Source organism: Globicephala melas, chromosome 1, assembly GCF_963455315.2.
Source record: "Globicephala melas chromosome 1, mGloMel1.2, whole genome shotgun sequence".
Lineage (NCBI taxonomy): Eukaryota > Metazoa > Chordata > Mammalia > Artiodactyla > Delphinidae > Globicephala > Globicephala melas.
This window is the reverse complement of record NC_083314.1, coordinates 98,340,651-98,366,986: the sequence shown is the minus strand read 5'-3', so window position 1 is coordinate 98,366,986 and position 26,336 is coordinate 98,340,651. Positions and strand designations below refer to the sequence as shown.

The 26,336-nt window shown below is 37.2% G+C and overlaps 1 protein-coding gene across 4 annotated transcripts in view; it reads right to left on the bottom strand.

The window, feature by feature from the left end:
- Positions 1-26,336, bottom strand: part of OLFM3 (olfactomedin 3) — a 194,576-nt gene that overhangs the window by 48,335 nt on the left and 119,905 nt on the right. The window contains exon 1 of one of the 4 annotated variants that reach the window (XM_030868837.2): positions 4,203-4,357. The exons of the other annotated variants lie outside the window; for them this stretch is intronic. Within the exon in view, the coding sequence (XP_030724697.1) occupies positions 4,203-4,331 (129 nt within the window). The 5' untranslated portion in view covers positions 4,332-4,357. Of the gene's footprint in view, positions 1-4,202; positions 4,358-26,336 lie in introns of those variants that run through there. 4 annotated transcript variants of the gene reach the window in all.

The window sequence follows — 26,336 nt, the reverse complement described above, 5'->3', positions numbered from 1 at the left end:
GTTCTGGAGGATGTGTTAATAAAGATGTCACTGCATAGCAGTTTTCCTCCTATTTCTTATGAGACTAGTTGGAACTGAAATAAGAAACGTATATTCTTCACTCAAGGCAACCTCAAGGCTCTAAGAAAAACAACTGTAAAAACAACGACAAACAGTTAAACACAAAACCAAAGACACCCTCAAATTCAGGTTGGTTGATCACTTCTTCTCATATTCTGGAAATCATAATGACTCAGAGTTGGGAGGGACTTAGAAGTCATGTCTGGTCCTATGTCTTTCCACTCAGTGACACTTCTCGTATGTATTCTCCTTGTGTTTCCGCTTGAACTCTGCATGATAAGGATTTCCCTGCTTCATAGGCAGCCCCTTCCATCGGTGGAAAGCTAAAGGACTGGCTCTGAACTCTCTTAGTAATGTTCCCCCTTTTGCTCTCCTTCTGCTTTAAGTACTTAAGAATAAATCTACTCTCTTACCCATACCACAGTTCTACTCTAAAACGGCAATTATCACATTCTCTGTGACTTTCAAGATTTACCATTCTGTTCTTTCATCCATTTCCTTAATTTGTTTAGTTGGTCTTTCACAAAATAGACATTGCCTAAGGATTGGGGGAAGAAAAACAGTGGTACAAAACAGAGAAGTCAGATATCTTCATCCAGGACTAAAAAAAAAAAAAAAAAATTGGTGAGTTAAGAAACTTAGAGAGTATTGAGAGTTTGTATCAGAGTATTCTACTCATTTTCCAAAACTTAAAACTGACTAAGTCATTGAAGTAGTTATTTATGAGGAGAAGCTGGCTAGACATTTGAAAATGTAGCAAAACAAATCACCGAAGCCCACAGGTCCCTTGGAGGCCTCTTCCCACCACAGCGGCAGGGCTGATTGAGAACAGCTGGTGTCTGCTAAATGTCCTCTGCTTATTTAATTATTCTTTTCCAGGTTCTTCCTGGTGTGGAATCCACAGTGTGAGTGATTTCTCAGAAGCTCAGCCTCAGGGGGAAGTTACTCTGCATCAGAGAGACATGCCAGAAGGAGCCTCAGCTTTCTCAGAGCCCAGGCTTTGTCTCTGCAGACACCCGCTCCTCCGAAGGCAGATGGGCCCAGTTATAGATTAGGAGGGGAAGGAAAGAAAGAGAGAGAGAGAGAGAGAACAGGGCCAAAGAGGAGGATAAAGGGATGTTTCAAGATTCTGAGAAGCCAGAGGGAGTTTATTCCCCTAATAAGGAGCAGTGTTTAACTACTTACTGACAAAAATATCCTGGAAATTTAAAAACCTGTTTCAGCTTTTGAGACAATCAAACGTACACTGCCTATTTCAGAGGTACCTGCCATAAACAGATTTAATTGCCTTTAATGATTAAAACCCTATATTTCTTATTTTTGTTTTCTCAAGGTTATTTGAAACTACCATTTTAAAGAAAGACCATATTCATATTTGTGTAAATCTGTACTTTTTGCCATGTGCACATCCCACAAACACTCATAAAACAAATTTTAAGACCTACATTATTTATTTATTCATTCATTCATTTTTTGGGGAGTGTATACAGACTTGCAAGCACAGACTTTCAAGCTTATACCATTCGTACTGTCTACAGTGAGAATGTAGAGTGAGAGAGTTGAGAAGGGCTGGACACCATAGCTCTACTTACTGGGAAGGGAACTGTCAGCCCTTCCATCTAAGGAAAGTGGAGTCCAGGGACATAGGAAACCAGCTGAGATGGACAGAGAGAACCTAGTGTGGCACTAGGGACCAGGAGGGGCAAGGAGAGCAAAGGTGGGTGAGATGACTTCCCTGGTCAGGACTGCAGTCAGGTGACTTGCTTCTACCCTTGATTCTGTCATTAACCAGAGAGGGGAAATCTCTTTAGTCACTTAAACATTTGGGGTCAGTCTTCCCACTTGCAGAATGAGGAGGTTGGATTAGATCAGTCATATTTCCAGCTAAGCTCCTGAGAGTTCTAAGGTTTCTGTGGAGGCATTTTGACCAGGGAAAGGGGTTGATTATATGGGGAGGGAACAGATGATAGAGGCACAGTAAATGCCTCCCCCCAATAATTTATTATTTGACCCATGACCTGTTTTATATATTGGATTTCCACCTCAAGATTCATTCAACAAATATTTATTCTGAATGTATTACATAAGATTTAATTCTAAAAAAAAAAAATGGCACTGCTGCCAAAAAATAGTGTAAAAATAACTGGCCTGGATAGTTTCTAAGATCCTTTCCAGCATTAACATTTAATGATCTTAATGTAGGAACTAGACTCATTCATTTCTCACCATGGGAATCCTAAGATATGAGCAATTATCTTGAATAGTTAAGGTGGGGAAATTACTTCTGTAATATTTGGCACTTCTGTAAAACATGCACGCACACACACTCACACTCATTCACTCACACTCACACACTTTTGCAACATTTCTCCATTCCAGTGAATAACATAGTGTAAAATTTTCTGAACTTTATTTATTTTTTGTCACTCAAAAGGTGACTCAGTCGTGTCAGAACATTTGTAGACCATACCAATATTTTATATTTTTCAACCAACAGATTACTAATCAGAAGAAATCCATTTTCTTTAAATTACTAATTTAAAGAAAATGGATTTACTTTAAACTCATAAGAGAGCAAGAAGTTCTAAAAGAATCATGCATAATTTTGGAAAGTTGATTCTCCTCCATCAACAAGAAACAGGAAATAACCAAACCAATATCTGTAGACACAGAAATTATACATAGCAGAACCAAGGTACCAAGTGTGAAACATAGCTTTTTCATGAATTGCTTAGCTAGGTTCATTTCTTGAAAGAGTTAATTCAACAACTAAGTTGTTAAAAATCACCAGGTACTTGAACATTGAGGAAATTTGGCTCAGTAAATATTAAATAATGTAAATTTCTTTGTTTTGTGATTGCTTATTGATGCCATGTCATGGTTTCTTTATAACTACAAATGTCTTTTACACCCTCCTGCCACACACATCATACAGGGAAGGAGGGGAATCTCAATAATGGAGGCACTGAAGTACCATAAGTGGTTCAAGGGAGGTAAAAATATAAAAGCAGGTCAAAGTGTGCCTCACATGTGCTCTGCTGTTGCCCTGAGCACCAGGTTAATCTGGCAAATTATGTAATTAATTTGATCTGGCTCTACTCAGTTAATTACATGTTGATAGATAGAGTAATTATTATTAGTAACTGCAAACATATCTTCAAAATGGAGAGTTACTTTTTTTTTTTTTAAGTATCTGACTTTTTCTGATCTGTGGGAGCAGTCCAATGGTAAAAAACAGATAAACATAAAAAGGTAAAGGGCTCTGAATAATTGTTTCTGTACTTATTATTTTTCTGTACTTATTATTTGCTAGCAGGGAAATTGTTTTTCCAGGTTATTCCTTCTATTTGAATTTGTAAGCTTCTATTTGAAGAACCACTAGTTTTCATTTTTATTTGAAATATTTTAGAGTATTGCCAAATAAACCATGAGAAAAGACATTTGTTATAATGTGGGAAGGGTTAAAAAGCCACTAATCGTAGATGAATGAAGACTACAGAGTTAGACTTGTGACAGGAGAAGAGTTTACGAAAAAATTAAACAGTACAGGGAGATGATTTTATCAAGTAAGTTTTCTGTTCGTGATTCTTAGCTCTCTTAAAGGATTTTTTGGTCATGCTTTAAATTGCTGAGGTTTTTTTTTTATTATTCATTTATGTTTAAAAGAGGTTGGTTTCTCTGACTGAATGCATTTCAGTCACAGGAATTGAATTACAAAGAAGAACCTGCTATAGTAAAACTAGATTAGCTAGAATATACCCTATAGCATATTCTGTAGGAAAAATTATGGGGATTTTACAGATGTTAAAAGAAGTAAAATAATAAGAAACAAAACATATTTTAAAAGAAAGAATTCTTCAAAACCTCAGAACAATATAAATTAAAGCTTTTCATTAAGAATTTGATGAATCTAGTATTTCCTTTCACAGCTAATTTCTCAGGCAGTTCGTTTATTCTTTGATGTAACTTTAAAGTGTTCCTAAAGGAACATCCATGACTAAAGTTACCACATAAATATTGTATTGTTGAAGAAGACCTGTAAATAGAGAAGCAAAATCTCAGCCTTTGCAGTTTACAAAATAAAGCCCACTGGTTTAATGCACTTACTTCCCAAGACGGCCAAACCCACCGGAGTGACTTACTAAGGTATCTGGCGTTGATAGCCTCGTGGTGTTCAGTCCTACCAAGGATGGGAGAGTTTGGGACATCCAGTTTGATATCATTGCCATGGTGCTAAGCACAGCGCCAAGCTTCAGCAGTGGAAGACTCATTGCTGTGGAGCTAATGAGTTTTCATAGTGACTGATTAAGATCCTGGTTCTGGGCTGGCAGCGGGAGGCGTGACTGCAGCACGCCACATCTACAGCATGAAAAGAGATCAACTTCCCAAGCTCTAATCATGCAGGGAAAGCTCACAGAACCTCTTTCCCTCACCCTCACAGGAAGTTCCCTGCTCTTCCCTTTTCCTCCTTTACCAGATACTTTGCTGGATCATCAAACAAAATATTCTTGATAGGGCTTCACTGGTAATTGTTAGAGCAGAGGTTGAAGGAAGGAGGAAATTAGAGCTTTTCCTGCTCCACTATATAGTCAGTTACCATCAACAGAGTTCACTGCCTCTGGGATTTCTGTCAGTATAATCAGCTGCTCTTTATCCTTCATAAAAATACATAGCACCCTTAAATTGAGGTCTGTCAAAGCGCACATTTCAAACACCAAATTTAATATCCACAGATTTCTCTGAGCATGGAAAAAGTGCTTTAGACAAAACATGAAAACAAAGTCTGAAGAGAATATCCAAGATGATTAGATAATTGAGTAAGAAATTATTTTTTATATAGTAACCTAAAATTAGCACTGTTGCCTCTTAAAAAAAATTGTCAGAGATTAATAGCTACTGCCTGTGGAGGACATTGCCCTAGGCACCTTACATGTGAACAGACAGAAAAGGCAGCCTTGGAGAAAAGCTCCTGATAAAGAAATTTCATAGGTTCCCAGTTTTGCTTTCACGAATGGATGCTTAGCAGTTTCTCAGGCACACAGCAAACTCAGTTAACTCTATTTTCACCTTGTGAAGAATGACAGACCAGTACCGCAAGTCTATGTCATGAGAGAACATGTGACATTAAAAAAGCACAAGACTTGGCTTCTGTGACTCCCCAGGGAGTCTGAGGTCTAGCTCCTTGTTCTCTTGCAGTTAGTTGAGTGACTGGCCAGTGAATTAAAACTCCTTGGCTTCACTTTTTTTTTTCCTGCGATATGTGGGGGGTGGACTCCCTGCTCTCCAAGGCCCCTTCCAGCTGTGAAATTCAATGATCTGTTTATTAGAATTCTGACGGCAAATGTATATATTGAATTTGCGGCTTATGGGTAATTTTATTATATTCTTTTTACAAATACTGCAAAATTGTCCACATCCAAATCTCAGGTCCCAAATGGAATAAATCAGAGGCTCTTGTCTTATATAATATATGTGGTTTAAAATAAAAATACAGAGAGAAGACATGAAGGGAAATGTGGGTGAATGAAAATTAAGTGAAAAAGAATCATATGAAAAGGAAAAAAATACTGTTTTGATTCCTTAGGAGAATTCTGGAATTGTTTGTATCTGGAAAGATATGCATTTTCCTTAAACAGTTTTGGCAGGAGAAATAAAGAGAATATCTTTAATAAAATTGAAAGACATATATATTTATAAAGGTGTGTGTGCCTTTATTCTTCAAAACAGCTTTAAACTGGGGTGAATACTGAGACTCCTCAAATCTTCCTTGCATATATTACCTTGAAATCCAGGCTACATTTTTTCTTTAAGAATACATCCAGATGATTTCAGCTGACCCTTATTTTTTAACCACAGTGCCCAGAAAACCAAATATTAGGTATTTTTGTCTTTTTCAAAAATCGTATCATATGCAAAATTTAACATAAAAGCACCATAGTTTATATATTAAACTTAGTATTAAATAACAGCATTCATAGAAAGGACTGTTAAATTTTACATTATTATTACAATGTGGCAGTAACAAAAAGTAAAGTGGACATACAAATCTAGTTGTTTGAAAAATTACCAGGAACTCTACCTGACTTTAATAAAGGAGAAGAGTCTCTTTTAAGAGCTTAGCTTCCAAAATTGAAAACTAATATAAATGTAATTACTGGATAATTTAAGATGCCACATGGCAGATGGTAATTATACTTATTAATGAGCTATCAATCAACAAAATAATAGCTTCTTTAGAAGAATATAACATGAATGTCAGGGGAAACCAGTACTCTTATTTGCAAATTAAAAAGAAATGAAGAAATAAAGAAAAATACAGTATAAATGGAAAGCTTCTTGGAATTTTCCAGAGATGCAAATACCTGCACTGAAGAACTGAAAGAGAACAACAGTGAAAGTTTATGATTTGATGATGTTTATGAACAATGTAAAAGCTATAATGTGTGGTTTAAAAAAAAACAGATTTAAATGGCACACATTAAAATAGAAAAGCTTACATTATAATGATTGTTAGTTATGGGAAATAAAATAGCTATGATTTGTAAAAGGTTAAATAGTTTGCATTGCTCTCATAATCTAGTAAATTGATTATAATTTCCATTTTATAAGTTGGGTTCTTGTTTGCAGATGGGGAAGCTGATTTTTCTATGTGGATGTAGCAACCTGTGTTCAGGGCAAGAAACCTAGTGGTTACAGAAGTCCCACAAGCATGGTGTGAATGTTGATGGAGTAAAGTAGCAAGAGACAAGGCTGGAAATACTAGCAGTTACCAACTCCCAGGGCTTCACGGTCAGCCAAAGATGTTTGGTATTATCTTGGATGCAATTCAAGAATTTTAAGCAAGACTGTGAAGTCATTAGTTTTATGTCTGAAATTATTACATTGGCATTTTCATGATGCAGGATAGGCTGATGGGGATTGTAGGAACAGCAAAGCATATCAGAGACAGGAACTTAACTTAAGAGCATATTCTCATAGTTTAGGCAAGAGATGACGAGGGCCTAGAAAAAGAAACTGTCAGTGGAGCTCAAAAGGATGGATACCGTAAAGAACGGGGGTGAAATCGATAGTAATTGAATAGATGTGAGAAGTGTGGGAGAGGAAGTTATTGATTAATATATTTATTCATTAGATATTTTATGGTAGACTTTTTATTACCCAGAGTGATTTCATGATAAACCTATATAGTAAATAATTAGTAAGCAAATAATTAATGACCAAGAAAGACTTATAGGTAATCTTATGTAATATTGGCATGTGCTGTCATTGGAATTTTATTTTTCTTTGATCTGGAGCACGAAAGTTTAACATTGCTTTGGTACTCAGTACACTTGCTAGTCTGGGGACTATCTGTATGGTAGGTGTGTGTGTTGTTTTCTGGGGAACCTAGCTTGACTAAAAGAATAGGTGAACCAAAGTGACCTCCAGAAAAAACAAAGTAGACCCTTGCTAGCAAGGAGGAAAAATAGGAAGAGTGGCATAAAGTAGAGGAAGAGGCTTAAAGTTTATGCTAACTTCGTACTCAGTCACAGAGGATGAAGAGAATAATACAACTTTGCTGAGTGACACAAAGTCATTCTGGGTCTCTGAAACTAATAGTCCAACTCAAAATAGAGAAAAAGGACTGAGGTTCTTGCTTCTTCCTTCACTGAGAAGTCAAAGCAATTACAAGAGAACTTCCATAAGGTCCCATTACTCTACCTACCCACCTACCTCACCTGTGCCCACATGACTCTACTGTTCCACACATAAATTGTTTGTGTTCCTAGGTAAGGTTGATTCCCCCACTCTGCACTAGATCAGTGCCTTTTAGACTATCATGCATAGGAATTACTAGGAGAGCTTGATAAGACCCAGTTTCTTTTGTCCCACCCTGAGAGTCTGACTTACTAGCTCTAGCACAGGGCCAAATAATTTGCACTTCTGACAGTCTCCTAGCTGATTCTCATTCTGCCATTCTTGGACCACCTTTGAGTAGACTGCCCTAGATCACATCCATCTCATCAACTCAATGACAGCTCTCTTAATCCTTTCCTCTCTTACTGAGATCAATAAATCTTCCCACTTTAATGGGCCATTCACAGCAGGATATAAACACCCACTTATATCACTCATTTTAAATACAAACAGGTAGACAGCAGTTTCCTGATCCTATTTTCTCTCCATTTATTTCCCCTATCACTCACTGTCCCTTTGCAGCATACCTTCCTGAGAGTTGTCTATACTCACCATCTTCAATTTCTCTTTCCCTAATCAAGGTTTTGTTCACATTTCTCTACTCCACTGATACGACTTTTATCAAGGTTACCAATGATACCATGTTGCTAAATCCAGCAGTCAATTCTCAGTCCTCAACTTTCCTGACCTATGAACAGCATTCATCAGACTTTTACTTTATCCTTCCTGAAATAATTTCTTCACTTGTGTTCAAGGATACCACATCCACCTAGTTTTCCTTTTACATTCTGACTTATCTTTCTCAGTCTCTTTTGTCGATTCTTCCTCATCTATATGCTAATGACTCCCAAATTCATTTCTTCCTCGCAGACCTCTCCTATCAATTCAGTCCTGTATATCCAATTATCTACTTGACATCTCCACTTGGATGGTTAATAGACATCTTAAATTGAACATGTAAAAAAAAATGAGCTTCTGATATGCCTTTCCCATCTCCAGCAAACAAAACAAAACAAAAGAAATAAACCAAAAAATTATATACATGCAACCATTCCTATAGTCTTCTTCATTTCAATTCCATGGTTGAAAAGTTAGATTTCAACCTTAACTTTTTCTTTTTTTTCGCATCTCTTATCAGTTTCATCATCAGGTCTTTTCATCTCTACTTTCAAAATATACCCAGCATTCAACCATTTTACACCACTCTCAGTGCCACCATGCTGCTCCAAAGTCATCATCATCTCTCATCTGGTTTATTGCAAGAGCCACTGCTAATTGACCTTGTACCACGTCAGTCCTTTTTTTAACCCCCAACAGAGTGATTCTGTTAAATTGTAAGTCAGATTATGTTATTCCTCTTCTTAAAACTCTTTAATAGATTCCCATTTCACTCCTGGTAAAAGTGAGAATATTTAGCATGAACCATAAGGTTCTGCATGATCTGGCTTCCTCTTATTTCTCTGATCTCATTTCTTATAACCCTTCCCTTCACTGGAGTCACTCTGATTCTTCAGAGATGCAAGATAATTTTCCACCTCAGGGCTTCCAGTCTCTCAAATGTCTTCACACTTCCTTTTTGTTTTAACTCAAAGATCACTTTCTCATAAGATCTTTGCTGACCACACTATCTCAAATTTCTACACTTTTCATCTGATCATTTCATGTTGTCTTTTGCTGGTTTACATTTTTTCTCCTTAGAACTTATCACAGGTTGGGATCCTATATATTTTAATTATTCATCTTGTTATTTGTTTTATCCACTAGAAATAAAGTTCCATGAAAGCAGGAACATTGCCTGTTTTGTTCACTGGGGTATTCTATATGCCTAGGAGAATACCTAGTACATAGCAGGTTATCAGTAAGTATTAAATTAATGCATAAATTAATATATTATTGTTTTGTTCCTGAACTTCCCTCATTGTAAAATGGAGACCATTTTAAATGCAAAAATTAAAATAGAGCCTCCCTCCTTTGTTGCAAAATGAGCCAGTGTAATATTGTTGCATTTTGCATGTGTGTTGTTATGTGTACATGATGAATGTATACCTGAGTAAAAAGACAGTGTAAACTTAAAAGTTAAGAATGCTTTTTCCTTCCAAATTTGATATTTAGAATGCAGGCACTTTTGGTCTAAGCCAAGAAGTACTGTCTCTCTTATTTTGACTTCTCTTGATAAGCCTCAAATCACTGGAACCCTGAATAAATATATGAAAGCACTCTTCTCCTCTTGCCTTTGGCTAATGAAGTTTGCCTCCAATAACATAGGGGAGGATGGAAGGGACTGTAGGCTATGGAAAGGATGAGTTTAAATAAAATGAATTGGAGAAGATGGAGATCTGAGTGTCCATTCACTCAACTTCCTTTCATTTGGCTCCTGGCAATCAATTAGGGACCACCTGTAGCTCTAGAATTCAGTGCTTTGCCATTCTTGCCTTGAGGTTTCAGGGTTGTCTTAAAAGTGTTCACTAAAGAAAGAATGTATTGAGTGAAAAACATTAGCAAAGTTCTCTAAAGGAGGGATTTCTGTCTTCTCATCTTTGCCTTCATCTGAGAAGCCGACTGATGCTCTATAAACCCGGGGGATCCTCTGTTGGCAGCTTTTGTTGCTACTTCAAAGGAGAAAAAAATGGATGTGTGCGGGAGGAATATATTCAGGGCAAACATGGTTTTTTTTTTTTTTTTTTTTTTTTTAACTCTGACTTTCTACTCAAACTTGAAGAAGTGAAAAAATATAAATCCAGGATTAGGCTAGAGGAAAGGAGGATGCAAAGTGGTGTGACAGAGAGACCCTCAGACTGTAAGGCAAAAGACTTAAATTTTGCATCTCTTAGTCATTGCCTTGCTCTGGGTCGTTCAGCTGGGAAATGAAGAGATTAAATTGAATTTCCTATATAGTCCCTTCCATGATATAGTGCCATACTTCAGAGCTCAGCTTCGATCTTTGCAGTTACATAAGCCCCTCCTCGCTTTCTGCTCTGACACTATTAGACAGCTGGCTGTGTGACCTCCCAGAGCCTCGGTTTCCCTATGTGTGAATCGGGGATAACAAGAGAACCTGATTCCTTAGGAATTTGTGAGGATGAAATAAACATCTACATATAAAGCCCTTATGACAAGATTTGGCAAACAAGGAGTTCTCAATCAATATTTGTCATCATTACTCTAGTGCAAAAGAAGTTTATGTATCTTTTCCCCATATTTATAGAAGATAGAATAGAGATAGAAATTGTTAGCAATAAGGAAGTGAAGATCATCAAATTTTGTATAAATTACCAATGTAAAGGTTTAGCTTTAAGAGTTTTAAAAGGGTAAAATATTCTTGATTCCAGTATGCTTGGTTCATAGGGATTGGCTGACAGCAGTATCCTAGAAAGGGTCTAAAGCATACCCATCCCACAGGCCAGCCTTGAGGAGCCACTTATTTAAGCCTGTCTGCCTGGCACTGTTCTTAGAGCTTTATTTGTATGAATTCATTTAATTCTCACACAAACCCTATGAGGTTGGTATTGTTACTATAACCAGCTTATAGATGAGGAACTGAGGCACTGAGAAGTTAAGTAAGCTAGCCTAGGTCACACAGCTAATTAAGGGCAAGTTCAGTATTTGAACCTCAACTGTCACATTCTAAGTATGTTTTTAAGTATTATGCACACACACACACACAAAACACATGCAATAACAGTATTATAGCAACTATTTATTTCAAGTTTAATCTGTTTTAAATAATTGGAATTATTTGGGGGAAGCATTGCAGTTTAGTCATTACATGCTCTCAGTAAATGAATACTTAAAGCTGAGCACAAAAATTAAAAGTAATGTGTCTTACTTATTGAGTTTATCTTTGAATGTGACAGAGCCAGGTCAGGGAGTCACTGACTCAGGTAAGTGTTCAGTCCCTGCTTCATTTTCATTGGAATCTATTTTCAGGTTTTTCTAATTCACCCAACTCACCAGGGCAGACAAGTGTTAAATTATTGCCAAAAGCTTTTCTGGAAGAAATTGTTTAGAAAGAGAAATCTCAAAGAGGTTGGAAAATTGCCTGGTGATCAGAAAGAAGACTATTTAGTGGTAGCGTGAAAGAATAAAATTGGATCTTGAAATGTGCAGTTTTCTGAAAGGTTGTTGTAAGTTGTTTCATAAAACTTATCTCCCTCTTGAAAGTTGAAATGTATGTTTAGCAGGAACCAAAATTCTGGTAGTAGTAAATAACCCCAAACATCAAAGTATAAAAGAAGATTACATTTGTATCTTGCTTTTTAACAAATTCACATAAACAGCAGGAGCTCTGCAGAGTTAATTTGTACGTAGCAGCATTAGCTACTTACTTGTCAGCATTGTCCCCTCATCAGTATGTGTAGTCAAAGTTGTTTTGTGATTTGAAAGAAAGCTCTAGCAGACAAACATAGTTAAACATAAATGTCTAAAGATCTGGACTTGAAACAAGTCAGGCAAGCTTCGTCATTGAAAGAGTCATGAGAGTTATGTAGTTGTATAAAAGGGGGTTGGAAAAACAGTTAAGGCCAGGTCATTAAAATAACCATCACATAGATGAAGCTGTACAAGCTCATTACCTCATTTGCTTGTCCTTTTTTGTTTCAACACATTTAAGAACTACTGACCTTATAAAAACAGTTTTAGGAGGACAGAAGTAACTTGACTTACAAACAGCTCGCTTTGTGAATACTCATCTGAAAGGGGCCCAATGACATATATATGAACTTGACATGGATAAGTAAAAGAAAACTGTTGACAAAGGTTATCTCTTGTTATTGAAGTTAAATAGATGATTTTTTTCTGCTTCCTAATATTTTTTGTTCTCTCATTTCCCAGCTTAATTATGTATTATTTTCTGTTAGAAAAACATAAGCAGAAGTATGTCATTATTCTCTCATTGACTTTTAAAGGCATTGATCTGTTAAACATTTATTAAGTATATTCTTTGGGTCAGGAATAGTACAATACTGAAAAATGCAAGATTAATGTGGTACAGCCTCATATTTTGGGTAATTTATCAATCTGAGAATGTAACAGACTATAAACAAATATGTACATATGAACTGAATAGTTCCAATCTTATAGAGATATAGTGGAGGATTAAAAGAAAAGGAGATTGGTATCTTCTGGTGAAATGGTCAGGAAAAAGGTAGTGCTTGAGTTGGTTTTAAAAGTTTAGCTCTTAATTCTCTTAATTTTTAACTCAGGGAAATGGAAGTGTAGTTTACTATGGACCCAAAAATAAAATAAAATTTAAGTCATAAGGAATTTTATGCAATGCTTCAAAGAGTAGAGAATTATATTCTTCAGCCCTTCCTTTGTCAATATGCATCATTTGTCCTAGTACATTTTTACCTCTCTTCCAATTAATAAAATAAAATCATATTTACTTAAATCATAATAATATAGGGCTATTGAGTGAAAAAAGAGAATAGAAAAAATGAACGTTATTGTGAAAACAGCATTTTCCTTGAGAAGGAAAAGAGGTAAATAGAAATATCAAAGCTCTTGAAGGACCTTGCATTATCAAGAAAATTGTACTTAAAATTACATGCACATGTCAACAGGGGGTAGTTTGAATTCTAATATTTACATATAATATGAGTCATAAAGCATATGGCTGAAAATTTAATTCTAGTATAGATACTTCTTGTCAAGTGTCTGGTAAAATGTATGCAGATAGGGTATAGCATGAGGAGTGCTGGAATATTTGCCATTATTGAAAGTAGATTGTCTTTGCAGTGTGTTCTCTCTCTCTCTCCTTCCCTTCCCCTCCCTCCCTCCCTCCCTACTTTTCCTTCTCCCTTCTCTCTCTACCTTCTTTCCTTTTTGTCTTCTACCCTTTCTTCCACCCTCCTTTCCTTCTCTCTCCCTCTCCCTCCCTTTATTCTCCTTCCTTTCTTTTTCTCTTTCACTTTCACCTAAGTGTCCGGCACTGAAGTAGGATACTAGTATGGTTGCAAGGGCTCCCCAGGTGATTCTGATGTGTTCCCAATTTTTAACAGCCTAGGCTGTATGGCTACAATTTAAGCACAAATAATTCTAGTATTTTACACTTCAAATTTGGAAGTTTTATGTTTTACCTTTCTACTCATTCAACACTATTTAAAACAAAACAAAATAAACGAAAGTTCCCTTTTCTAAACATTCAAGCATGCATGCTTAGGCTGTGTTTTACCTCTTACTGTGGTTGTAAGGTTTTCAAGAGGTTATTGAGCTTAAAACTGGAGACTGCTCATAACTACTGTTCAGTAATCGTAATGCATCATTCATGTGCACCTCATTTTTCTTCTAAGAGTGATTCAGAAACATGCCCATGATAAAAAAATGTGTCCTTTCTTAGTTTTCCTTTCAATAATATACTTATTAATATCAAACTACATGTATAAGTTAGTATTTTTCTATAAAAATTGCATTTAGAATTATTTGAGGAGCAACGTTTGTTTCATGGTGAATTACTTATGCATTCAATAGGGATTTATTGATCATCCTTTATATGCTAAACACTAAATGCTAGAGATCAAAGATTAATAAAATTCACTCATTTAGGATCTCAGAAACAAGAGAGAAAAACACATATAAAATAATTTCAATATAATGTGCTATGTAATTTGTACAAAATGTAGTAGGACATAAACAGGTTAGTAATGAATTCAGTTTGGGTGGGATAGAAAAAGCTTCAGGAGACTGTGGGTTTAGGTGGATTCAGTAGAATTTCCTAAGTAGATCAGGAAGGAAAGGCCATTCTACCCCAGGAACAGCATGTGAAAATGTACCACCAAGGTGTCAGAGATCACATGTTCTTTACGGAGCTCTAAGTAGCTTGGACTAGGGCCAGTGAAAAGCGCCTGGTGGGGTGGGGGGAGGGAGGAGATAGGATTGGAGAGGTAGCAGGGACCACCAGCTGGTGCTTGCGGCTCTCCCAGGGATTAGATCTTACTAAAACTAGTCTTTCAAGAGTTGCAGGAAGGAGAGTGATAGCTAACTTGTTTGTTATTTGGGGGAAGATTACTCAGAAAAGATGCAATAAATACTGGGGAGAGGGGTAAGGAGGAGATTGACAGCTGGGAGAGCAGTTAGGGGGCTGTTGGGATGCTCTGGTAAGAACTGAGATGTACAGAGGAAGGATAACACATGGGCTAGGCAATTTACGTAGAATTTTGTGAATTATTAGGTGTGGAGGCCAACAAGAATAAACTCTAGATTTCACGAAACACAGTATTGCAGAAAAAGTGCTGGGGAATCATCGAGAACAGTGCTAAACATTAAGGTGCATGTGAATCACTGCGGGGTCTTGTTAAAATGTAAATTTTTCTTCAGAAGTTGAGGGCAGGGCCTGAGATTCTGCAGTTTGAGCAAGCTCCCAGGTGGTCAGAGTGGCTGGTCTACAGACCACACTTGGAGGAGAAGGGGCCATGGAAGCCAACTAAGTGAAGGGCTGATGTGTGTGGACACACATCCTGTGTGATGAAGAAGGTACAACCAAGGAAAGAAAAAGGGTCAAGCTCTGCAAGAGAAGGGAGAGTGAGGATTCCCAAACACACATATTTCTCACTGAAAAAAGGGGTTCAGGAGTTCCCACCATCCAGAGATGGTTGTTAGCAGAAAGCAGACGTTTAAATTGAATACAGTTTAAATGGGCCCTAAAATTTCTTGAAAGTAAAGTTATAGTTAAAATTTTATCTTGGAAAAGAAAGATGAACACAAAATAAATTATCTTACAATTGTGAGGATATATTAGCATGAATTAAGAATAGATGACGCTTTGTGTGTGTGTGTGTGTGAGGTTAGTTTTAAAAAATATTGTCATCTGTTTTCACAGCACAATCATAAAGAGATTTGTTTTTGCAAAACTCTCCAAGGAGTTACCTAATTTTTTCAGGGCCTTTGATATTCAAATCATTATCTTTTAAAGAGCCCATTCCATAATTTCTTTCTTCAATTGTTAAAGGATATAAATCTGCCAGGCACTGTTTAATAATCCCCTTGTATTTTATCAGGGCAGTTATCTCAACACTTCCGTCACTGCATGAAACCATGTGTCATTTGCATGATTTTGATTACCTTCCATTATATTTGCATTGAATAACATTGGATAGTTGCCATATATAAAAATCAGTGGTTTAAGATGGATGCCACTGTTAGGCAGTGAGGGATATTTTAGTGGGATCTGAGGGGTTTCATTTAAAAAGTGGTCATGATTTGTAAATATTTGAGTTTTGAAGGCTGTTGCTGCCTTACGCAGCTTTACAATGGCAGGACTTGGGTAGCACGGACTCAGGGTTGACTACAGACTTAGCATGGTTGGTCACCCATGTACTCTGATATTGGGATGAGTGGAAACAGAAGAGGATGATGTTTTCACTTAATTCACTCATTTTAGGGAAGTAGTCTATTTATGTAGAAAGGTTGATGCATTGTGTTTCTGCAGCTATGAAAATTGAAATGTGTTCGTTTGATTTGGTTATATTCTCATCCATCAGGGAGGGAATAATCAGGAAGTATCTGGAGTTCTGGGTACTGCCTGAAGTTACCAGTGTTAGAGTCTCAGTGAAGGCTCAGGGTATCCCCCAAACCCCGGGAACATACTGGATCCACAAAAGGTGCAAGCTAAAGGAAAAGCCTGAGAAGTTGCTGATTGGCAGCTGAATGAAAACAAAACTACCCATGTGATGGGGCTTGGGAGGTAGGGACACCTAGATTCTAATCCTAGTTTTTCATTTAAATTTAGCAGTCTGGCATACCTTAGTTTCCTTTTCAGCTCTAACATTCTCTGACTCTGTGTGCATAGTGTTAAGAGAATGGGTTTTGAAATCATAATGACCTGGGCTGGAATCCCAGTTCTGTCACTTACTTTATGATCCTGACTAAGTTCTTTTCTGAACCTTATTTTACTGATCTTTAAATTAAGGATTTTAATATCTACTGATGAGCCCATCTGATAAAGAACATCAAGGACATATCTGTAGTCCAACAGAGTTAGGCTTATTAACTTGTCACATCAAGACAGGTGGCACACCAGAGGAACCATGGAGCATCTCACCAAGCAAAAGAAGACATAGGGTTAAAAATAGGACTTGAGGGACTTCCCTGGTGGTGCAGTAGTTAAGAATCTGCCTGCCAATGCAGGGGACACAGGTTCGAGCCCTGGTCCGGGAAGATCCCACATGCCGCGGAGCAACTAAGCCCATGTGCCACAACTACTGAGCCTGTGCTCTAGAGCCCCCAAGCCACAACTAGTGAGCCTGCGAGCCACAACTACTGAAGCCCGCATGCCTAGAGCCCGTGCTCCACAACAAGAGAAGCCACCACAGTGAGAAGTCCGTGCACCGCAACGAAGAGTAGCCCCCATTCTCTGCAATTAGAGAAAGCCTGCGTGCAGCAACAAAGACCCAATGCAGCCAAAAATAAAATAAAATAAATTTATATATAAAAAAAGAGTGGACTGTTCCATTTTTACTGATCTAATTTCAAATAGCTAAGTTTCTGATAGTCTATGATTTCAGCAATCAAAGTGTCTTGGCCCTACATCCTCCAGTAAAATAACAAAAGCAGTATTTAGAGGTTGACTTAAGCTTGTACTAGGGCTTCCCTGGTGGCGCAGTGGTTAAGAGTCCACCTGCCGATGCAGGGGACATGGGTTTGTGCCCCGGTCCGGGAAGATCCCACATGCCGCGGAGTGGCTAGGCCCGTGAGCCATGGCTGCTGAGCCTGCACGTCCAGAGCCTGTACTCCGCAACGGGAGAGGCCACAACAGTGAGAGGCCCGCGTACCGCAAAAAAAAAAAAAAAAAGCTTGTACTAATAAAATTAGACAATGCATGTGAAGTGCTGGGCACAGTCCTCTAAGCAATTACTACAATTATTATTAGTAGTAGTAGGATTGCTTAGCTGTCCTTTCACACATAAACCTTCCCGTAATAAAATTGGTTGTTGAGTTAAAAGTGCCCAGTCTTTAGTCACTAAAACACAACTTTGAAAATTTAATAAGTCAATAAAGGGATCGAGTCCATTTTTTTTAACATCTTTATTGGAGTATAATTGCTTTACAATGGTGTGTTAGTTTCTGCTTTATAAGTGAATCAGCTATACATATACATATATCCCCATATCTCCTCCCTCTTGCATATCCCTCCCACCCTCCCTATCCCACCCCTCTAGGTGGTCACAGACCGAGTCCATTGTTTTGACCTTAGAAGCCCAATGCTTTGAAAAGATGTCTGATTCAGCATAGTCATCTGTTGCCATTGAAAATACAGATTTCCCACTTGATCAGAAATGCTGCTCAGGGGCTTGGAATGGAACGTGTATTTGCACTTTTCAAAAACTCCTGGTTTTGATATCCAGTCAAAATTTCAGAAACATTCATATAACCAAAGAGGATGGGGAAGCAACGTCACAGTATACTATATACTATTCCCAAATGGTTAGGAGTAAAGATTTAGAACATCAAAGAATATGGCTTAAAGGTCATCTAGTCCAGATTTCGCTCAGTATTGAAATGCATGATGCAACATCCCTGATACCTAGATTTTTCAACCTGGATACTTTCAGTGTTGGTAGAATCAATCTTATGCTACTAGATGCTTTGATATTGGACATTTCCTATCATGAGTAAGTCCTTGTTGCCTCTCATATTCCATTCACTGTTCTAGTTCTGCCTTGTGTTGTATCAACTGTTGGTCAATATTATGCTCAGAACAGAATGAAATTCTCTGAAACATGCCAGGTTGGTCTGATCAGCCTAGATCAGAGAAGAGTAAAAAGGCTTATTCATAACAAATGATACATTTTTTCTTTTGTAGGATTAATGAAATTTATTGCAATTTAAATATATTATCCTTTCCTTTAAGAATTATGATTATAACTGACATAAAGAAAACATTTTCCACTCTAACAACTGATGTTTGTTAAAGTCAAGTCCAGTTGGACAGAACATGGTAATTTTGCACCTATTATAATGTATATCTCAGTGATGAATCGAGTTAAAATTTTCTCCTCAGTCCACAGGATGATTTAAGATACATTGTATTTTTGAATCACCTTTAGAAGTCACTATGCTAGGGTTTCCCAAGAAGCTGATCTAGAGAGAATTTCAGAGTCTTAAAATTTGGCTTTAGATCTCTAAGCATCTTCCTGATTGAGAAGTAGACAAATTCAGTGGGAAAACAGCTTAGAGGCCACCACTGCCTTTTCTCTTCTGTTTTATTGCTTTGAACTTTAGGTTAAAATTCAACTCTCTCCCCCTTCTCCTTACTCTCCTAGCAAACTCAAATATATTGGATTAGCTGATACACAATTTGTTAATTCAGGAATGATGTCAATATGATGTGAACTTAGATTGGTTCATACATGTTTTTTCCAAATTATTAACATTTTGCACCAAAAGTAACAGAAGCAAAGTATAGTAGCACAGCTGAACACAGCAAGCTGAAGTTACGTGGTTCTTTACAGGATGATATTTTTTCCTAATGTCATGTTTCCTGACTTGATGTGGACATTCACTTTGTCCCTCTTGCTGTGGTGTTCCCAGATTGTGCGTTTTGCTCTTTATAGCTCAGCAGCCTCAATAGGTCCTTAACTCCCTTTCCATCAAGTTGCCTTCAAATTTTCTTGAAAGTTAAAATCCTGTGTTTACTGAAGTCTTTCCTTATTTATTAGAAACTAAGATATATTTTTAACTGTGTTAGTATGCTAGTACAGTTATTGTTTTGTAAGTTCTCTAATCAAATTCTATAGGTTTGAGTGGTCTGATATAACCCATTATCCTGTAACCCTTGTTTTTTTTTTTTTGCGCCGTATGTGGGCCTCTCACTGCTGTGACCTCTCCTGTTGCGGAGCACAGGCTCCGGACGCGCAGGCTCAGCGGCCGTGGCTCACGGGCTCAGCCGCTCCGCAGCATGTAGGATCTTCCTGGACCGGGGCACGAACCCGTGTCCCCTGCATCGGCAGGTGGACTCTCAACCACTGCGTCACCAGGGAAGCCTGACCCTTCTTGTTTTTAATGCATGATTTTGGAAACATGATGTTTTCTTCAGGAATGCATATTTTGCATTTTATTTGCAGGGTGTTCAGGACTTCCCCAGCCAGAACTGGTGGAGGGACAGTATGGTTTGAAGGGTTTTGTGGGGCTGGGGTCCTCTAACCCTCACCCAACTCAGTGCCTGTGCCTCTTCTAACACAGACATTTGGGGTCATCCTCAACATCAGTGCCAATATGCCTCCCTAAATGTGAAAATCTAATGGCTGAATAGATGACACTTTTCCCTCTCAGGAATTGTAAGCCACCTCAGTACCACTACACACAGAGGCTGACCCATAAAAACAAATTCTCAGGATTCCCACATTTCTGTCCCATGTCAGTGGCCTCTATCCCATTCCACTCAGTCTTATCCAATATGGTTTTTGCTTTATCTTTACTCCTTGGCTTTAATTTCTTGTCTCAGGCCCCAAAGTTGATAATTATCTCTGTCCCCTCCATATGTGGAATTCACTTTGGCTTTCCTCAGGTGTTTGCACCATGAACTTTCTGTGTGGTTTCTTGTTTATTCTGTCTTTTCTATTCCAGTTCTAAGCACAATGGAGCCTTCTCGACCAGGCTGATTTCTCAGCAATGTCTCTGGTTGAAACAACCTTGGCCAATCCTTAAGAGGAAGTTAGAAAGACTAGTTAGATTTAGAAAGACTCTGTCATGGGAGCACAGAATGATATTTTTGATCCTGCGAGTTTACTTTCAAAGTCACCCTTACTCTCCACTAAGGCTATGCCTTTTCAGTCTTTATATCTGCAAAAGCAGTCTATTTATTAGCACAAGCCCAAAGTGGAATTCACTTTATACTGCAGACTTCTAGGTCTTTGGTTCTTCTTTTATAATGTTTTTTAATATTATTTTCTATTCTGGTAAGTTCTCCAAGTATGTAACATTATTCTACATGTGGGAGGATATTAGTATAGAAGGTAAAGGCTCATTAATTCTTTCAGATCAGTGGCAGGTCATTCAGGAATGTTTTGTGCCATATAACAACTTTCTACTCTAAAATCATTAGACTTTATCCCAGTGTATCTAACAGCCCCATAAAATCACAGCCTGGACAAATCCTGGAAGACACTGGCTGTGGTGCCATCAGTCCAGGGCTGGTAATGCTCACATTGACTCAGAGTTGGCAAGTTCAGGGACTACTAGGTCAAAACATGAAACTCAGACATTTACTTTACTAGATTTGCTTTTAAAAAGAAAATGAAGGGTTTTTATTAAAGTCTCTAAGAATTTACACAATACTTTTAGTTGGTTCAATGTTTATGTATTTGGTTAGAATCTTTCTCAGAGAGAAAACTAGTCCAATGATTTGTCATTATGTGTAACAAAGCTGCTTGCATTTCTAAATGCACGGGAAAGAGAAAACAGCCATTGTATTTCATCAACAGAAGGAATCTATCAATATGTAGAGCACTAACAACCATTCATTTGTATATTTAAAATATAGCCAGATGAAATAAATTGTGTCTAATTCTCAGAAAACTGTTTTACCAGCCAAGTATATTTAAGGAAACACTATTTATGTTTGGTAAATATAAATAAGATACAATTATTTCTACTTTAAAAATGTAATTGCTGTTTGGAAGTAGAAGCTCAGTACTCTTGTCTCAGTCAGTAGAATCACTGATTTTCATTAAAATGTATTTTTGTGCTGGACTTAAATTGAATAAAACTTCTTTGACTATATATTATTTATTTTACTAAATACTTTCAATATCATTGTTCAATTACAGTAATTTACATGTTGAATCAATAGATAATAAAATTTTAAAAATATGTAACGCCACCTCTTAGCTTACAGTGATTAGTGCCTTAATCTAAATGCTTGACTTCATAAAATCATAAGTACTTTGTTAAATGTTATAGTATATTAGGAATGCAATCTGCATTTTGAAATCTGGTTAGTGTTAATTTTAAAAATAGCTATAAAAGAAAGTGGGAAATTAAAGAGCATTTAATAGTATTTAATGTAAATTATGCAAATAAACATTCATCTATCCATATTAATGTTTTTATATATTCTACATAAAAATTTTGCAAGTTAGGTAATCATTGAAATGCAACATGTAATGACATGTAATGATCATTTATTTAGTCAAATATTTGAAGTAATTTTTTTATAAATAATAAGCAAAGCACAGTACTGGAATATGGCTTCGCTAATTTTAAGTCTTATATATGTGTGTGATTTAAAATATTTATTTGGTTTTACTATGTGCTGTGCCCGAGAGGAACCAAGGAAGTATATTACATTTTGATGATGCTAGAGGACAATGCCATTCTTTAAAATTCAAGCACTTGGCTCTTTGCTTACATGAACAGTCGTGACTTTTTGGTTTGCCCTTCGTGCAGTCATGGGACAATGGTGTGACAATGCTTTGAAAGCAGTACTTTCATTTACAAGCCCCTACTACTAGCAGTTGTGTTACTAATACTTTACAACAGACTTTTGTGATTTGTTTGTATTGCTAAACCTGTTTTAATAATGAACCATTGGAGACCCATAGAGGTTAAAAACACTGTCACACAGCAAGGAGGCAGAAAAAAAAAATTCAAACCTCTGGTTCTCCAGGTCTGGAGATTATAGTTACTGGTAACTTTATTCTTTGTGATCTTCTACAACTAAGACATTTTTGCTATCATAACTTGAGCACTGACCTAAAAATGATACACTGCCATTTCTATATTACAAAGGTGCCAATGTTCTTAATACCCATGAAGAGTGCTACTGTAGGAGTTTTACACCCTGGAGGCCGCACAGTGCTTATAAAGGGAATCTAGACTGGAATGTTATTCCTCAACCTGGTTGTTTTCATGTTAGGCAGTATTCTGTTTCTTGAAGAAGAATGAGGTCCATAATTATTTATCCCACCATGTTAATACAACTCAATGATAAAGAGCTTGTAGTCTAGATTTAGCCAGACCTAGGTGTGAATTCTGGTTCTGCTGCCTAGCAATTCTGTACTCTAAGGAAGTTATTTAACTTACGGATAACCTCAGTTACCTTATCTTTATATCAGGAATAAATACTACTACTTAGCTGATAAAGTTATTGTGAGGATTACCATGGCATAATTGACCAGCTAAAATGCTTAGTGTAGTGTCTAAAATATATTAATATTAAAAATATTAGCTGTTACCAATGTTAAGATTCCCAAGAAATAGCATGTAGTCAGTGAATAATTGTGAAATTTTATTTGGTCAATTAAAAAAACAATTGCTTTACCTTTCCCACATAATGTGGATATTATGTCTTTGTACCTGGACATTTAAAAGATCTCTGAGATATCAGTAGCTCCAGGAATGTGGCTCACTGTTTTAAAACTCCTCTATAATTTATCAACAACATTGTGCTCACCTTTGCCCCTAACAATCTTCCCTGACACAGAGTTTCAACTATAGTGCACAACAATGGCCTCATTTTCCCTCACTGGTATCACTGAGAGTAGCGAATGTGAAATTATCCCTGCTTGACTTGGCTGCAGACAGCACAGTTGCCTCATCATACAAGTGTGGGACTTCCAGTTTTTCATAAAGGATATGTAGTCCCTGCCTAGCTTTCCAACTGCTTGTTCTACTTTGTCCTCACACATCACAGTATAAGACTCCCCAATTACTAAGTTTCTGGTTCCTCTGTGTCCATAGATACTATTTCCTTCTTCTAGAATGTTAATGGACTTCTTACCCATAAAAGTTTAACTCAAAGTTTGTTTTCTGTCTGAAGGTTTTCTCAACTCCTGCCCTTCAGCAAACTTAGGGGAGGTCAGAGAGAGATTTTCTTGCAGTGGTTCCCAGTGGGGGTAGAGGTAAAAAGACTCAGAATTACCTAGGGAGTTTTTTTTTTTTTTTTTAAGTATTTGTATGATAGGGGCGTTCCTTCCCACAAATGTTGTTGGAATGAGCACTAGAATGTGTAATATAAAAAATTTCCCAGGTATTTCTAATAAAGCATCCACTACTTCTTCCTGTAGCCTCAAAGAGAAGAACTGATTCTTGATTTGATTTTATGGCTCTCATACTACCTGGTTAGGGTATAGTCACATTATTTTATAATTGCTTATCTCTGTGTTTGTTACCCCACCAAACTTTTCAAGGGCTTTTCACCATTTTACTCCCAAGAAAGTATAGTACCTGATGGAAGTACCTGATGGAAGTTAATTGGTGCTTTTATTTTGATATGTGAATGAACATATTTTAGTACCATATTACTTATTTTATTGTCAACTAGACACCTCAAAGTGAACAAAGAAAGTCACATTAATTTGTGTTTAGATCGATAGAGAGAAAAAATAGTCTATGTATAAAGTGCAAACACTTCCCTTCATAAGAAAGCCCTCAGGTCATCATCCACTTTAACTGTATACAGAACTATAAGGTTAGTTTGCTGGTGTTCTAGCTTACCAATTAGTAAATTGGATGTAAGAAAAGTGAATGGATTTGGTTGGAATCTTCTGCAGAAGGATGCACCATTTAGCAGCAAGAGTTGATAGTCAAATAGACTATCAATAACACAAATCCTAAAATAGACACCTAAAATAGCTGAAAAGTTTGGAGCGTTTTGATTTAACAATAAACATCTCCATAGATATGTCACTCAGGAGCAACAAAAATAAAACAAATGCATATTTATAATCATTCTAAGTTGTATTAAAATGTTAATTTGATTATAATAAATTGAAAATAGAATGTACATGAATATGCATTGATACATATTAAATGTACATCAAAATGTGTACATTGAACGTGGAATTTATGTTAAAATGATAAAAAATACATTTTAGCTATGTGTTAGAACTTAAGTAGCACACAGAGAAGTGAGGTGAATGTGTGCATAACATAATGTGATAAATGTTGCCATAGAAGAATGAATTATTTCTATGGGATCAAAAGGGGAGCTACTCACTTTGAGTTGAAGAGTTATGAAACACATGAGAGATGATGAATAAGTTGGTGTTTAAAGAATGGGTGGCTTTCTGGGTAGCATTTCACAGGAGTAAAATCAGAAGTACAAAGGAGAGCCTGGAGTACTTGGAGGAGTTAAGAAGCTCTGTGTTGTTGAATTATAGAGAGGTGAAGATTAGAGATGAGTTGGGAGAAGTTGAAAGAGATGGAAAAACTTGTAGGCCATCCTGAGGAGGTCTGAATCAATACTGTTGACAACAGAGAGGTAGCAAAGGTTTGTAGCAAGGTAGTGGTACGATTAGATGTATTTTTGTTGTTGTTGTTAAAATAAAATACAAAATGGAGACCAGATTTGAAAATTCCCTGAGCAGATAAAACCAGTTAAACCACATAAGGAAACCTAATTTAGCTTATCCTGCAATGCAAGTGAAACTTGGGTCATTTTTTGTAAATGCCTCTGAAAATCACAAATAAAACCTAAATTGTCTTCCAAAAATGGCATAAGATAACCACTTTTACCCGGTCCCCTGTCATTTGGAGAAACTCCAGTGCTATAACCAATGTTTGTAAAGAATAAACAGCCTCTGCATCTTCACTATGTTAAGTTGTCCTATTATGACATGCCTCTGAGCTTCATTCCACTGTTGGTTTGAAGACTCCCAGTTCATGAACTGTGCTTCTGTGCTCAATAAATTCTTACTAATCTGTTTTTTTTTTATTAATCTGGTTTGATTTTTGATAGTTTCTGGATTTTGACAGTTTGTTTTAGTCAGAGAACTCTAGTGAATGAATGGAGAGTGGATTTGGTAGGATGACTGGTTAGGTGACCATGGCAAGAGTTCAGGAAAAGATTTTTTTTTTTTTTTTAAGGTTTGAAAAGGACTGAAGAGAAATGATATATTAAAAAGTTATTTAGGGGCTTCCCTGGTGGCCCAGTTGTTGAGAGTCCGCCTGCCTGCCGATGCAGGGGACACGGGTTCGCGTCCCGGTCCGGGAAGATCCCACATGCCACATGCCGCAGAGCGGCTGGGCCCGTGAGCCATGGCCGCTGAGCCTGCGCGTCCAGAGCCTGTGCTCCGCAACAGGAGAGGCCACAACAGTGAGAGGCCCATGTACCGCAAAAAAAAAAAAGTTATTTAGAAAGAAACGAAATTGAGTTATTAGTAGTGAGGTGGATGGACCTGGAGTCTGTCATACAGAGTGAAGTAAGTCAGAAGGAGAAAAACAAATACCGTATGCTAACACATATATATGGAATCTAAAAAAAAAAAAAAAAAAGGTCATGAAGTACCTCGGGGTAGGATGGGAATAAAGACACAGACCTACAAGAGCATGGACCTGAGGATATGGGGAGGGGGAAGGGTAAGCTGTGACGAAGTGAGAGAGTGGCATGGACATGTATACACTACCAAACGTAGCGTGGATAGCTAGTGGGAAGCAGCCGCATGGCACAGGGAGATCAGCTAGGTGGTTTGTGACCACCTAGAGGGGTGGGATAAGGAGGGTGGGAGGGAGGGAGACACAAGAGGGAAGAGATGTGGGGGCATATGTATATGTATAACTGATTCACTTTGTTATAAAGCAGAAAGTAACACACCATTGTAAAGCAATTATACTCCAATAAAGATGTTAAAAAAAAAAGTTATTTAGGGCTGATTGGAGTGGAG